This window comes from Sciurus carolinensis, chromosome 9, assembly GCF_902686445.1.
Source record: "Sciurus carolinensis chromosome 9, mSciCar1.2, whole genome shotgun sequence".
NCBI lineage: Eukaryota > Metazoa > Chordata > Mammalia > Rodentia > Sciuridae > Sciurus > Sciurus carolinensis.
In genome coordinates, this window is record NC_062221.1 from 140,386,315 (window position 1) to 140,399,892 (window position 13,578).

Sequence of the window (13,578 nt, forward strand, 5' to 3'; positions counted from 1 at the left end):
TCCCTGGCTCAGGGCACTGCCCAGCTCCTGAACTGAACTCTGCTCTAACACTGACGAACGTCTTCTACGTTTGACGTTGGCCATGGAAGGCGCCTCCTGCTGCTCTCCAGCAGCGTGACCCTTGCTGGCACAGGCTACCCTCTGCAGGAGACAGCCCCAGGCGACAGCTGCTCCCCTGGCACGGGCACAGCCCGCACCCTGGGGCCCTGAGGCTGGTCCTGGCCCCAGGACCCACCTCTCACACCAGCTGCTGCAGCACTGCACAGTCTCCACAGCCTGAGGCTGGGCTGCCCTGAGTTACCACAGGACACAATCAGCCGTCCTCAAGGTGGGCCTCAACCTGGGTCACTGCGTCTCAGAAAGCAGCAGTTTGCTGTGAGCTACTCCACCTTGAGTACAGGTGCCCACCATCTGCCTGGCGCCACCGTGAGGCGCGAGCTGATAAATGACTGACACCTGTCAGACTGAATCAGGAGCACCTGGGCCCGTGGACATCCCAGATTGCACCAGGAACGCCAGTCATGGCAGCTTCTCGACCTCACAGACGCACCCTCTCACCTAGGGCACAGAGCGGGTCTCCTGAGGCTGGACCTGGTGGCACCCGGACCTGCACTCAGCCTTGTCTAGAAAAATCACAGCCACAAAGCTGCACGTCTGTCCCGGGCGTGAACAGGTAGCTTCTCCTGCCGGTGACCACCAAGCACTGCTGCGCCAGGTGACTCGCCACGTGACACTGGCACTCCAGACCCTTTGCTGGCGGACTCTGGACCCGGCCTGTCACACCTGAGGCACAGGGACTCCCTGATCTGCATCCTCCCTGCCCGTGCGCCTGGCCAGCCTCCTGCAGCCCCGCCTACCCTCTCCTCGTCTCTCCGGACCTGTTTACTCATCACCACGTGAAGGACGTGACCTGCGTGTCGCGGATCTTAGAAGTGAAGACTGGGATAAAAGAACTTCGTTTGTTGGCTAAGGACGACCAGGTGGCACGAGTAGTCCGTGACCTGCCACTGATGAAAACGGCGTAGCCTGTGAATTTATTGGCATTTGCTAAGTTCTGACGTGGTGGAGACGGACGTGCGGGGTCCCTGCGCCTGAGCAGCCCGCTCACGACAGAGCCTGCCCTCGCCGTCAACGTGCGCTCTGTGCAGCGAGGCGGTCCCACGGTCCGAGGAGAGCGCAGCTCACTGACCCTGGAGGCAGCTGGAGGGAGCGTGGGATGGCGCTCTCAGCCGGGAGCAGGCCGCCCTGGCCCGGGGCCCTGGTGGGGCGCTCTGGCTGCCCGGGCCGCCCAGGTGCGAGCACCAGGCTGCAGACGGCGAGCCTCAGTAGGCGATCTCCCAGTGGCTGGGCTGCTCGCACGCCTCCTCCTGGTCTCCACAGAAGCGGTTGTACGTCGTCCTGGGGTCCAACCCCAGGATCTCCCTTTCCTCGTGAATCCGGAAAGAGAATGTGGAGACCGAGGTGCCGATAAAAAACCTGCAAAGCAGCACAGCAGGCCCCTCGTTACGCGGGATCCGCAGCTGCCCAGGCCGTTAGGTGCCCGGCACTACCCTTGGGGTCCTCCCACCTGGGTCCTTCCACCACTCCTCACAGGGTGCCTGTCCTCCATCGCAGATGCCTAGGGCCACCTGCAGCCTCGGACTGTGTTCGCCAGGGTGCTCGGGCCACGCAGGGCTCCTGACTGAGGAGCAGGGGGACACAGAAGCCCAGGCCCACCTACACACAGTGTCTGGGTTGGAAGGGAGCCTGGGAGGCCCTCCACCCTGCCCCCACGCTGGCCTCTAGTTCCCAGGGAGGTGGGAGGCCCTCTACTCCTGCCTCCTGTGCTGGCCTCCCTCTCTAACTTACTGACAGTCCATGTGAGACATTTCCAGAGCGAGTGCTATGTGCATGAGGCCACGCTTGGGCTGTAGGGTTGTGGCTTCTGAGTGGGTGTGCCTCCAGGGATGGAGGTAGGGAGGGCAGGTAGGCCGTGTGGCTGAGAGGTCAGGCAGATGAGCCAGGACTTCAGGACATAGGAGCCGTGGCGCTTTCGGGAGAACCCAGGGCAGGAGCAGAAGCATGAGCTCGAACCCCCAGCACCACTTGTGGGCGGAGACAGGCCCCTGCTTGCCCTCGATCACGCGCCTCAGGCCACCCCTGGAGCGGGCACGGACCTGACCTGGCCCGACTGAGAAAGCAGCCCTCGCTGCCCAGGTGAGGGGCCCTGGGCCTAGAGGACACTGGCTAGTGCCCTGGTGCCCAGGTGGCACGGGAGGGCTGGGAGGCACACCCAGGCAGGCGAGAGCAGGCCGGCCGCCCACAGCCAGGCCTGCGTGCGCTCGGCGTCCAGCACGTCCAGGCCACGTGGAGATCACGACTGCTTGGCCACGTTCCAGTCTGCTCAGAACGTCCGTCCCAGGATGGACGTGCAGCGAGCGTCGAGCAGCCCAGGGAGGCCGGGCTGCCTCCCCAGCCGCCCCTCCAGAGCACGAGGGCCCCAGCCTCCGTCCCCAGGACCCTGCGCCTGCTCCTCAGGCGGCAGGTGGGTGTGAGCCCAGCCAGGCACTGGTCCCAGGGCAGGGCCAGACACTGGCGGGAGCAAGGACAGGTGCCAGGGCCGCGAGGACCTGCTCGTGGAGACCAGGGTCCGCGTCACCTGAGGACGCACAGAGCTGGGCCTCAAGGACAGTCCCAGACGGGCCGGTCGGGGTGCACGGGGCCCCTGCTGCCGGCGCCAAGCCCCAAGACGCAGGCACACAGGCACCGGGAGCGCTGCTGCGCCCCTGCGGGAGGCGGCGTCCAGGTACCTGGCGTGCGAGCAGATCCACTGGTCGATGATGGCGACTCCGCCGTCCTTGTAGAGCTCCAGCTCCTCCCAGCTGGGCTCGAAGGCCACCATCCGGGGGAGCAGCTTCTTCAGCTCCTCAAACTCTGCAAAGCAATGGGCTGCTGATGGTCCCCAGCTGTGGTCCCAGCACGTCCACTCGGGCACGCTGCAGAGGCACTGGCTTGTGGCTCTGGCCACAGGGCAAGAGGCCAAGACGGCTCAGCTCTGCCCAGGGCACAGCTGGGGCTCAGGGGGCAGCCTGGGCCTGCCCAGCCACCCGCCAGGGCTCAGAGAGGCCTACCTGTCCTGATGGCGTCTGTGGCCACGAACACCCTGTGCAGCCGGTGGGTCTTCATGAGGCTGCGGATCTTCCTCACCGCCCCCTCCAGGCTGGGCACGTCCTGACGGTGCCCCCAGATGAAGTCCTTTCTTCTCAGGTGGACTGCGAGATATGGGCCCCCCAGCGAAGAGCCCGGCTCCACCTGTGGAGGAGGGGGGACTGAGGCGGCAGGGTTGCTCAGGGTGCAGCGGGGAGGAGCGTGTCCACACGGCAGCCCTCCAGGCCTCGGGGACCCTCAGACAGCACGCAGAGCAGGAAGACCAGGAGGCAACCGCACTGCACAGTTTTCCCAAGTGAAGTGAAACACCAGGGAAAAAAGAACTTTCCTTTTCCTTCCAGGAAAGACCGAGTGTCTTAATGTCCTGGGGCAGAGGCAGGAGTCCCCGATCAGTCTCTGCCAAAACAGCACTGCCCTGAGGGCTGCCGGTGCCAGCCCGTCCTGAGAGAGCAACGGGCTGCCCACTGAAACCAGGCCACAGGAAAACCCGAGCTCTGGAGGACACAGTCACAGGACGTGTCTACGCGTGTCTGCATACAAGCTTAAGCATGTCTGCGTCTTTACGAGCACAAGTGTATTTAACACGTTTATATAAAAATGTTAGGAGGATGACCGCAGACCAAAATGGGGTTTCTCGCTGCTGGAGGGGAGCCCGGGCATCAGGACGCTCACAGGCCGCTGGGCACCTCCTGCATCCTCTCCGTGTCTCAGTCTCACTTTACCCCTAAGAATAACCTCCTAGGTGCTGGCCTGCGGTGACGTCCCCACCTTATTACAGACCCTGTGCCGCCTGCGTTCCTAAGTGCAGCAAGACGGAGAGCAGAGGCGCCTTGGGCCATCAGAGACAGCCAGGTCAGCTTCCATCTGCCTTCCCCGGCATTCAGAGGGACAAGTCACGTCTCCACTGGGCAAAGGCCAACGCTACCTTCATCTTTGTCCAGTCTTCCTCAAAGGGGATCTTGTCCGCGGCGTCTGTGGAGTTGAGGTACCTGCTTCTGAAGGTGTCTCCCACCACCCGCAGGTGTTTGGCGAACACCATGCTCCGACGGGTCTGTGGAAACAGGGCAGCACTGAGCAGCAAGGCCCCGGGGCAGCACGTGGCCGCCCAGCCGCTGGGCTGTGGTGAGGACGAGGTGTTGCGGCCCTTCCCTGCGTGCTGCCCCTCGCTGGCGTCCTGGTGCCAGCTGCACACCCTCACGCCCCTCGTTGCCGGAGCAGCAGCGCTGTGCACCTGCAGACTCTAGCAGCTCCCACCTGGCCCTCCTGGGAGCACTCCCGCCCGTGAGCTCTGTGGGGCCGGCTTCTGTCTTGCTAAAGTGACTCAACTGGACGACAGGGTCTCGTCCTCACACCCTGCCACTACCGTCAAAACCTCAGCAGAGTTTGCTGCTCCTGGCCTGGCGTGGCTCAGGCCAACTGTGGGTCCTCGACAGTCGCCCAGGGCTACGCTCCCCACCTCCAGGCAGAAATCAATTCCAGGGTTAAGGTCTCACTGGAGGAACACCCGTCAAACCAGAGTGTTGAGTGGAGCTTGAGGCTCAAGCTCCTGACAGAGTCGAGAGAACAGGATCCAGAGGACAGCCTGTCCCAGCACGGACAGGAGCTGGAGGGCTGACCACCACGCCTCCGAGAGCCAGGCCTGTGCAGCAGGGGCAGAGACACCTGGCCCCACAGCAGGGTCCAGAACCTTTGCCCTAAGGCAGGGGGAAATCCATTGCTGATGCCCAAAGTCCAGGGCTTCTGGGAGTCTCAGATTCCAGTCAGCAAGGTGGGAAATAGCTGTTTGCTGACCATTTTAAATGTTCCAAACCTGAACAAATAGACCCACTGTGCACAGGGGGAGAGGTGAGCTCCCTGGGGAAGCACTCACGTCCCAGTAGTCCTTGCCCCCGTACTGGTCGTGAAGGAAGTTCTCGGCTCTGTCCAGCATCACGGACCTGCCAGGGACAGCAAGCACAGCTCAGCGGCCACAGCCTCGCCGGGAGCTCGGGCGCGAGGGTCCTGTGCCAGCACACAGAGGGGTCTGCAAGGCACCTGGGGATCCAGGAAGACTGTGGCGGGACTGTGAGCAGCAGGAAAAAACCAGAAACAGCAGCCGCAGCCGCTCGGCACACGGGCTACCCCAGGAGCACGAGGGCGGCCCAGCCTCACCACCTGGGGCCCGGAAAGTGCCCACCACCCATGCACCCAGGGAACCCAGGAGGCGCACAGCACCCACACAGGAAAGGGCACCTCACCTGCAGCCAGTTGGTTGGTAAAATGACCCATAGAGAAGCCACAGACTTAGGGACACTGGGGAAGTGCAGCATAAAAATACCTAGAAACCTGAATAAAATGCCTACATTTCCGCAGATAAAATCTGGTAAAAATTCAAATCGGTGCTCCACAGAGGAACACTTCAGAGCTTTGAAGCAGGCCTTCCTTTGCAGCCAGGGACACACACCAGGTTCCCTCCTCAGAGCCGGATCCCGAGACCAAGGCTCTGCCCCAGGGTTGCAGGGGACCAGCTCTGGGGCCTCAGGCCTGGGCGACTCAGCAGTAACCCCCAGCACTGAGGTTCTGCACGCTGCGCTTCTGCTCCCTGCATGAAGCTTCTCTGTACAACTGTCCTGTCTGTGCAGCACCAACCTGGGCTGCTCCATCAGCCCACAGATGACCTGAAAGACCAAGGTGACTGCCATGCATCCTCACCAACATGGGAGATAGAGCATGGGCGACCGCCACACCCTCACCCATGCCCAAGAGGCAGGGGACCACTGAGCGCCCTCACTGAAGGCTGAGACCTGTGGTCAAGAAGACAGGCCCGTTGAGTCCTAGGAAGGCAGCATGCCACACAGACACCCAGCAGGAGAGCGAGTGTCCACACAGCGGAGCCCCAGTCCTGTCCCAAGGACCACTTCCCAGGGGCATGGATGCAGACTGGGCGCAGGTAGGCCCTGAGCAGCAGGCCTTAGGCACAGGTCAGGGATACCACCTCCCTGCAAGTCCCTGCTCTGAACTGTGCAAACGGAAGCTGGCCTGTTTTCTCTTTGCTGGATGCTGCAGGCCACATGTCCTGTGCCTGCAGCTGGTCATGTCCCTGGTTGGGAGGCATTTCAGTCTCAAGCTCACTAGGCTCCCTTCATGCCAACTCTGGCTGCAGGCAGGGCATGTTCTGGTTTGGGGACACCATGCACCTCCCTGGGCAGGTGCCTGGATGCACCTGGGTGCTCCTGAGAAGCCTGCGCCCCCTGGCGGGGCTGCTGCTTCCTCCGTGGGGCGGGGCCTGCATGTCCCCTGCCTTTTGCTCCTGCTCTCCTCTCTGGCTCTCACCCAGGCTGTGACGCAGGCCCTGTGCCCCTCGGCAGCCCCTGGTGGATGGGAAGCCTTGGTCTGCAGGTGCTGAGCTTGGCAGGGCTTTCCACAGCGAGTTGCAGGGCCCTGCCCAGCCCATCCCGACACTGCCTCTCAAGGCTCTGTGGCCACCAGGAGCTGGAACCACTTCACGGTCACTGTCCTTGCAGGGTCTCCTGCCCACGGCTCTTCGGCAGAGGTGCTGCTCCGCAGCCACGGCCTTCTGTCTGTGGCCCCCGCAGGGCAGAGCGCTTGCTCCGGCCCCACACACCGCAGGCGTGAGCATGCGTCCCCAGGCCCAAACTCAGGCAGGGCTGCTTTTGGAGCCCAGATCTGTAATCAAAAGGCCCCAGCGTAGGACCAAACAAAAGCTGGACTTCGCAAGCGGAGACTCAGCCAGCTCCCTCCACACCTGGGGTTCTGCACTTCCGCTGGAGACATGTGCATGACGCCACGGGAGACACGGAGCCAGCACTGCTGAGAAGGGGCCGTGCTGAGCAAAGCTGCTCTGCACACGGGATCGCAGCTGCCTTGCTGGGGACTTCGGGGTGCGCACGCCATACGACAGCAGGAAGGGCACCTGGGAGCGCCCCGAGTCCAGGGCAGGAGAGGCCTGGTGTGCCCAGGCTCCTGAGAGATGCTCTCGACCTGCTACGGGGTGCTTGGGAAGTGGCAGGGGCACCTTGAGCTTCCCCAGCTCCCTGCAGCCACTTGAAGTCTGCAGCACATCCTGGGGACATTCCCTCCAGAGAGGCTCCCCTCACAGAGTCCCGGCCCCAGCCCCACCCTGGGCGGTGGTGAGAAGGCTGCCTCAGGCTGCTCCGCCCACAGGGTCTAGAGCCAAGGGTGCATTCACTTTGCAGTCACCCAGATCCACAGGGAGAAAACTCAACAAGAGGGAGACAGGCAGCATCTCTGAAAGCTCTCCAGTGCCTCAAAGAGCGGAGCCTCCTGCTCGAGTCCAGCAGACAGCCTTCTACCCGCCAGCTGTGCCCTGGTCAGTCACGCCGTGCCCCGCCATGCACCTTCAGGCCTTGCTTTACCCAGCCACGCCATGGCGCCTCATGTCACCTGGGAGGAACTCTGGAGAGAAGCCAGGTGAGGTCCTGTCCCTGGCACCTGCCAGTGGCCACCAGGCTTGGGAATGGAGCGAGGCCTGCGGGCCCACCCAGAGCCGGGCGCCCATCCAAACCTAGCTGCCCCCTGAGGCTCTTCTTTTTTTTTTTTTTTTTTTTTGCGGTACTGGGGATCGAACTCAGGGCCTTGTGCTTGCAAGGCAAGCACTCTACCAGCTGAGCTATCTCCCCAGCCCCCTCCCTGAGGCTCTTCTAAGGACAATGCAGCCTCCTCCAGCCCCCTTGGTCCCACTTACTATGCAAAGAGGCCCCTGTGGCACAGGAGCACACAGGGAGGCTGGCCCAGAGTGGAAAGTGCTGGCACTCACCGGGCTGAAGTGTTTTTCAGGAGCACAGGTGCTATGGTGGACGCTGATCCTTGGATGGACAGACAGGAGACGTTCAAACCCCTGGTTTCTTCATAACCCCAAAACCATCCCCTGGAAAGAAAATCCACGGTGCGGCTGTTAGCTGGCTTTGCTTTCACACAGGGAACACACGGTCCCCACACGCACATAGGACACTGCCATTTGGGAACTCACATTGTGAAAATTGCAAAAGAAAACTATGAACTTGGCTGAAGTTTTGCTCAGCATGACTCTGATGGTCATGACAGCTGACAGTCAAGAAAGGTGGACAGAAACCACAGCTCCAGGCTCGGGCCACAGCAAGGCAACCGTGCTCTGCCAAGAGCACCTTTCTCTCTCTTCAGAACAAAACTGCTCTGGAACATGACATGTGGAGGCTGTTGCGCAACGGCTGTTCCATAGGGAGGTCTCAGTTGGCGATTTGCACTCAGGGCTGTGACCACCATTCCTACACCACACGCGAGTGCACTTAAAAGGCAGGAAGCCAGGCACAGTGGTGCACACTTGCCATCCCAGCTACTCGGGAGGCTGAGGCAGGAGGATCACAAGTTTAAGGCCAGCCTCTACAACTTAGTGAGGCCCTGACTTAAATTTTAAAAAGGGCTGAGGATGCAGCTTAGTGGCAGCAAGACCCTGGTTTCAATCCCCAGGACAAAACAGGCAAGGAAAAGGGAGGGTGCCTTCGCTGGGTGTTTTGAAAACAGGCTACGTCCCCTCTGCACGGCATGAGGCCTTTGCCAGCCTCCACTGGGCGGCCAGCACACAGCGGTGCTGGGGAGGCCATGTGGCGTGGCGGCTGGACGGCCGGGCTACCTGTAATACTCATGCTTGTCCTGTGAGTACAGCAGGGGTTCCAGGCACGGCCGCGGGTCCACCTTCTCCTCCCAGGAGCCCTCCTTCCACCCTTCCGCGTACCCTTGCAGGACATACACCTGGTCAATGAAGGGCCCACCGGACTCTGGAAAACACCGAGAGAACAGGGCAGTGCAGCAGCGGCTGTGGCCACTTGCAGGCACAGCCCGTCCCTGGCTCAGGCAGACCTTGATAAGGTCAAGGCCACCTATTGCCAAAGAGGACTGCAGGAAGCAGAGGGCAGAACTGGGTCCCTGGCTGGGAACAGGGCTTCACCAGATCTCCTGCCACAGCTGTCTTCTTCCTCCTGCTGACCTGTCAGCTGGGGCGCCTGACCTCACTGCTCCCTGGCCTCCGCCTCTCCTCCAGCACAGCGGAGCCTATCTGGACCGCTATTGCCCAGGGCTGCCGGACCCTCTGGTGGGCCAGCGCTCTCTACCATCTGATAGCACTGCACTTGTTAGCGGCCCAGTGAGGAGCCTGATGAGGGTCTATCCCCCCACCGCCCCCTGCCATGCCACGCTGGGGCCACCCGCCACCCCACATCCCAGTGGAGCTCTGGTCAAAGATGGAATGAACAAGAAACCACACCAAGCGGAATTCTGGCCTTTCCATGTTTGCTGGGGATCAGGGGCCGGCAGCTGCATGGCCAGTGCAGCCCAAGGGGCTCCTCTCACGCTACTGGACAGTGAAGAAGTAATGCCAGGCACGGTGCCTGCCCTGTCGGGAGCCTCATCCTCTACAGGGAAGCAGCCAGCACGTCTGCCTGGGAAGGCCATGGTGCAGACTGTCCTCCTGCATGGTTCCTGGTCCTGCTGGAACTGCTGGATGGAGTGAGTGGCAGCAGGGAGAAGCAGCCCTGCCACTTCCAGGTCCACACACTAAAATGGCAAGAGCCCTGACTGTCCCTTTCCCAGCATCAGAAAACCGCCAGCCTGGCCTTGTGGTCAGGAGGCAAGGGCAGCCTGGGTTCCTATGGCCAGCACTCACACCAGGGCAGGAAAGGGTGCACCTCACAGGTCTGGTAAGGCCCAGCCTAAATGAGCACAGTGGGAAACAGTGGCTCACGGACCAGCACTCTGGGATTGACTCCAACACCACACACTTCACAGCAGGCAAGGGCCGCGCACCGGGAGAACACCCTGTGGGAGCCATGCCCAGGCACAGCAAAGGCTGGACTGCAAGGGGACCTGATCACGCCACAAGCACCATCCCCACGTGAAGCCACCCGCCGCTCCTCTGCAGGGCCTTCAGAAAGCAGCAGCCAAGGGCAACTTACTTTTAAATCTGTGTCCTCCAACCAAAGTCCCATTGCTAAATACCTGTGCTCCAACCAAAGCTTTACTCCTCGGGACATCGAGGCAGAGGAGGAAGCAACACGAAGGTGCTGAAGCACCTCTGCTGATGCCCTCGCGGTGCAGCAGCAAACCCGTGACCAGAGCTGTGCACATGCAGCCTCTTCTCCAAGGGGACATGGCCTCTTGCCCAGTGTGCCCTGTCTGTCAGCTGACACCTGGGGTGGGACGCTCTCCCGTGCAAACTGACTGTGCCAGCTGTTTACAGGCTGTGGCAGCCATCCCCACACTTCAGACCCTTATCCCCAGAGAAAACACATGGAGGGTGCCCACGCAGCGAAGCACTGCAGCTCGGGAGGGAGGCGCTGGGCGAGAGGACGCAGGCGGACCCAGCTAGACCACCAGCTCACCTTCGATGAAGTGTTCATACTCAATGACCGGGATGTTTTTATTGAGACTTGGAAGATCAAAAAACTCGGACCAAGGTATCCGGTCTTGGAGGATATCAGGACTCTGCCAGTGATAGAGGCGGCCCCACGGGGGCAGGACCAGCACCCACTCCTCCGCCTTCAGCAGGGTCTTCAGCAGGGAGGCCATGCGGATGTACACATCCCTGCGGAGGTTGAAGCCCTCCAGGGGGTTGACGTCATACAGAAGGTACCTGTGCAGAGTGGGACAGGGCTCCTGAGTGTGAGGGCTGGTGCACACCTGCCCGTTACTGCTGCAGCCACTTCTCCACTCTGCATGATTCCTGCTGCTTCAGTTTGCAGATAGTTGTCCACCTGTTTAAGTGAAGTCACCTCAGAGCCCGCAAGCATGACCGGATGTCCTAGTATCCTTGAACAGCTCACCATGCCACAGGACCTCAGCCCTGAGCCACTGAATCGGTGCCCTTAAGGGTTCTCACACTGGTGAGACCTTCACACTAAACTTCTGAGGACCTCAAGGGGCAGTTGTCAAGGTCACTCATAAAAGCTAAGGCTGCAAGTACTCATTAATTTACTTAATAGTAACACAATTAACATTTTCAGTGAAAAACAAGTATATTTTCAAAACAAATGGCTAATGGACAGAATGGCAACGTTTTTAACTTTTGCAAGTTTATTCTGGGTCTGGCCACAGCTGTGTCTCCCATCTGTTTCTGCATTCGCCTGCTGCGACATCAGTCAGGGGCTTCTAGAAGGACTCCACCGCGCACCCACGGCACGAGTGAGAGAAAGGAGCGTCCTGCAACTGCCACGGAGGTCTGCGGCCCGGGGTACCCCTGGGGTTGCCGCGGCGCCGGGCGCGGGGCGGCGTCCGCCCGGACCACGTGGGCCGAGCCGGGACCGCGGGTGAGGCGCGCCCGCGGAGCGCTTACCGTCTGCGGGACGCCGCCCGCGACAGGATGTCGGCGGCCGACTGGCCGGGCCAGAACTCCTCGCCCGAGGCCGACACCGGCGGCCAGGATGCCGTCCCGAGGAGGAAGAAGACGACCGCCAGCGCCGCCATGGCTCCGGCGGCCACGCACTTCCTGCGGTCGCGCCCTGACCCGGAAGCGCGAGTCTGTCTCGCCCCCGGGGAGCGCGTCTCCCGTAGCCACGGCAACAGAGTGAGGCCCAATCTGCGCATGCGTCGCTTCTCGGCTTGGGGCGGGGCCAGGGTTCTGCGGAGGTGTGGTCTGAGGAAGGGCGCGGCGTGAGTGGGGAAGGGGCAGGGCCTGAAGGCGAGTTCCCCAGGCGGTCGGGGAGGGCACCGAGGGCACCGAGAGCGGGGCGTCCCCAGGGGCGGGGCGAGCACCGAGAGGCGGGGCGTCCTCAAGGGCGGGGCGGGGCGAACACCTTGGGCGGGGCCTGAAGGCGAGTTCCCCAGGCGGTCGGGAGGGCACCGAGGGCACCGAGAGCCGGGCGTCCCCAGGGGCGGGGCGAGCACCGAGGGGCGGGGCGTCCTCAAGGGAGGGGCGGGGCGAACACCTTGGGCGGGGCCTGAAGGTGAGTTTCCCAGGCGGTCGGGGCGTGGTCGGGGAGGGCACCGAGGGGCGGGGCCAGGGCGGATGCCAGGAGTCCGCGTGTGTGCCTGTGTCCCGCGCACTCCTGGCTTAGCCCCGCGCCGGCTTCCTCGCCTGGCGGTGGGTCACGCCACTCCGACCGCGTCCTCCGCCCGCACGGGTTGGGGCGTGGCGGCGCGGTCCTGCGGGATGAAGGCTGTCGGTCTGGCGAGGCGGACCGAGTCGTGGGGCAAGGCGTGGGAACTGCTCGCGCCCTGCGGGTGTCTGCCCTGCAGCTGTGTTGCGGGCACCAACCCGCGGGGGACAGTGGAAACTGGGGCGGGGCATGGGGTGCCGGGCTAAAAGGATGAGCGATCCGATTCCTTGCGCCTGACTCTGCTGTGTGCAGCCCAGGACGTCGCAGGAGCCGGCCTGTGCCTGGCACTTCTCAGCTCGCGTTCCTGAGCCGGGCCAGCTCCCGGTGGGCCTGCGGGAGGGGCGGCGATCTCTCCTGACCCTTTCTCACCGAAGGACCAATGCACCTGTGCAGATGTAGCTGCAGCTACCCTCCAACTGGAGGGACCCTGAGGAACCGCGAGGGGAGGTGGAAGACCCGAGATATGAGAAGTCGCCAAAGGGGAGCCGCTGTCCTGGAATGCGTGTTCGCACCCCCTGTGAGGTGGAGTTGTCTTTATTGTTGGAGACGCTTTCACTTCTAAGTCTAGAACCAGGTGCGTTGGCCGGCGGACCCCACCGACTGGCTTTCATGGGCTGCTTGGGCCCGGTAGGGCCTGAGCACTCAGGGCTTGCTGCAAACTCCCTCTGTCTTCTGAGGGGACCTCAGACCTGCAGTGTCCAGATTCTGACTCTAGCACAGGCAGCTCCCAAAACAGTAGACTCAGGCAAATTTCTTCAAGGATGCAAATTACCAAACTGACAAAGGAAAAATATAAATTGCTTCTTATCTGTTACAGAATTTTTCAAGCAAATTTGTAATTGAGCATCTTCCCACAAGAAAATTCCAGGCCCAGAGGGCTACCCTCGGGAATTCTATTTAAAGAAGAAGTAATACCAATCTTTCCATTCAGTTTTCTGGAGGAGTAGGGATTACTTTCCAGCTTGATTTATGAAGCCAACATTTCCCTGATAGTAAAACCAAAGAATCACAAAAAGAAAACTACAGACCAGTACCTTCACGAACAAAGACACAGTGGACCTTATTAGAATTAGCAAGTGGAATCCATACTTACATAGCCACATGCTAAACAGTCAAGGTACTGCCAGACCATGAAGGATGAACGAGTAGAGCCTGGGAACAGAATGAGAGCTCAGAGAATGCAGAAACAAGCACCAGGTGGCACCGGGACAACTGGGCATCTATGTGGAGCAAGAAAGGACCAGGGGACACTTCAGTAGTTCACAAAAGTCAGAGGCATAACAGAAAGGAGATAACTCCAGCTTCATCAAAAAGTAATACCTCTGCTTAGAAAATGAAAAGACAG

The 13,578-nt window shown here is 61.3% G+C and overlaps 1 protein-coding gene across 2 annotated transcripts; it reads right to left on the reverse strand.

Annotated features, from left to right (window-relative positions):
* Positions 1 to 1,186: 1,186 nt before the first annotated feature.
* On the reverse strand, positions 1,187 to 11,637 carry Pofut2 (protein O-fucosyltransferase 2). Of its 2 annotated transcripts, none has more exons than XM_047564978.1 (9): positions 11,471 to 11,637; positions 10,521 to 10,771; positions 8,777 to 8,921; positions 7,925 to 8,035; positions 5,018 to 5,084; positions 4,073 to 4,198; positions 3,111 to 3,291; positions 2,790 to 2,928; positions 1,187 to 1,476 (listed from the first exon to the last, which is right to left on the reverse strand). In XM_047564978.1, the coding sequence occupies exons 1-9, from the start codon at positions 11,599 to 11,601 to the stop codon at positions 1,323 to 1,325; spliced, it is 1,305 nt and encodes a 434-aa protein (XP_047420934.1). In that variant the 5' UTR covers positions 11,602 to 11,637; the 3' UTR covers positions 1,187 to 1,322. The 2 variants fall into 2 exon arrangements, with proteins under 2 accessions (XP_047420934.1, XP_047420935.1); XM_047564979.1 differs by having other exon boundaries at positions 2,790 to 2,913; positions 11,471 to 11,636.
* Positions 11,638 to 13,578: the final 1,941 nt, after the last annotated feature.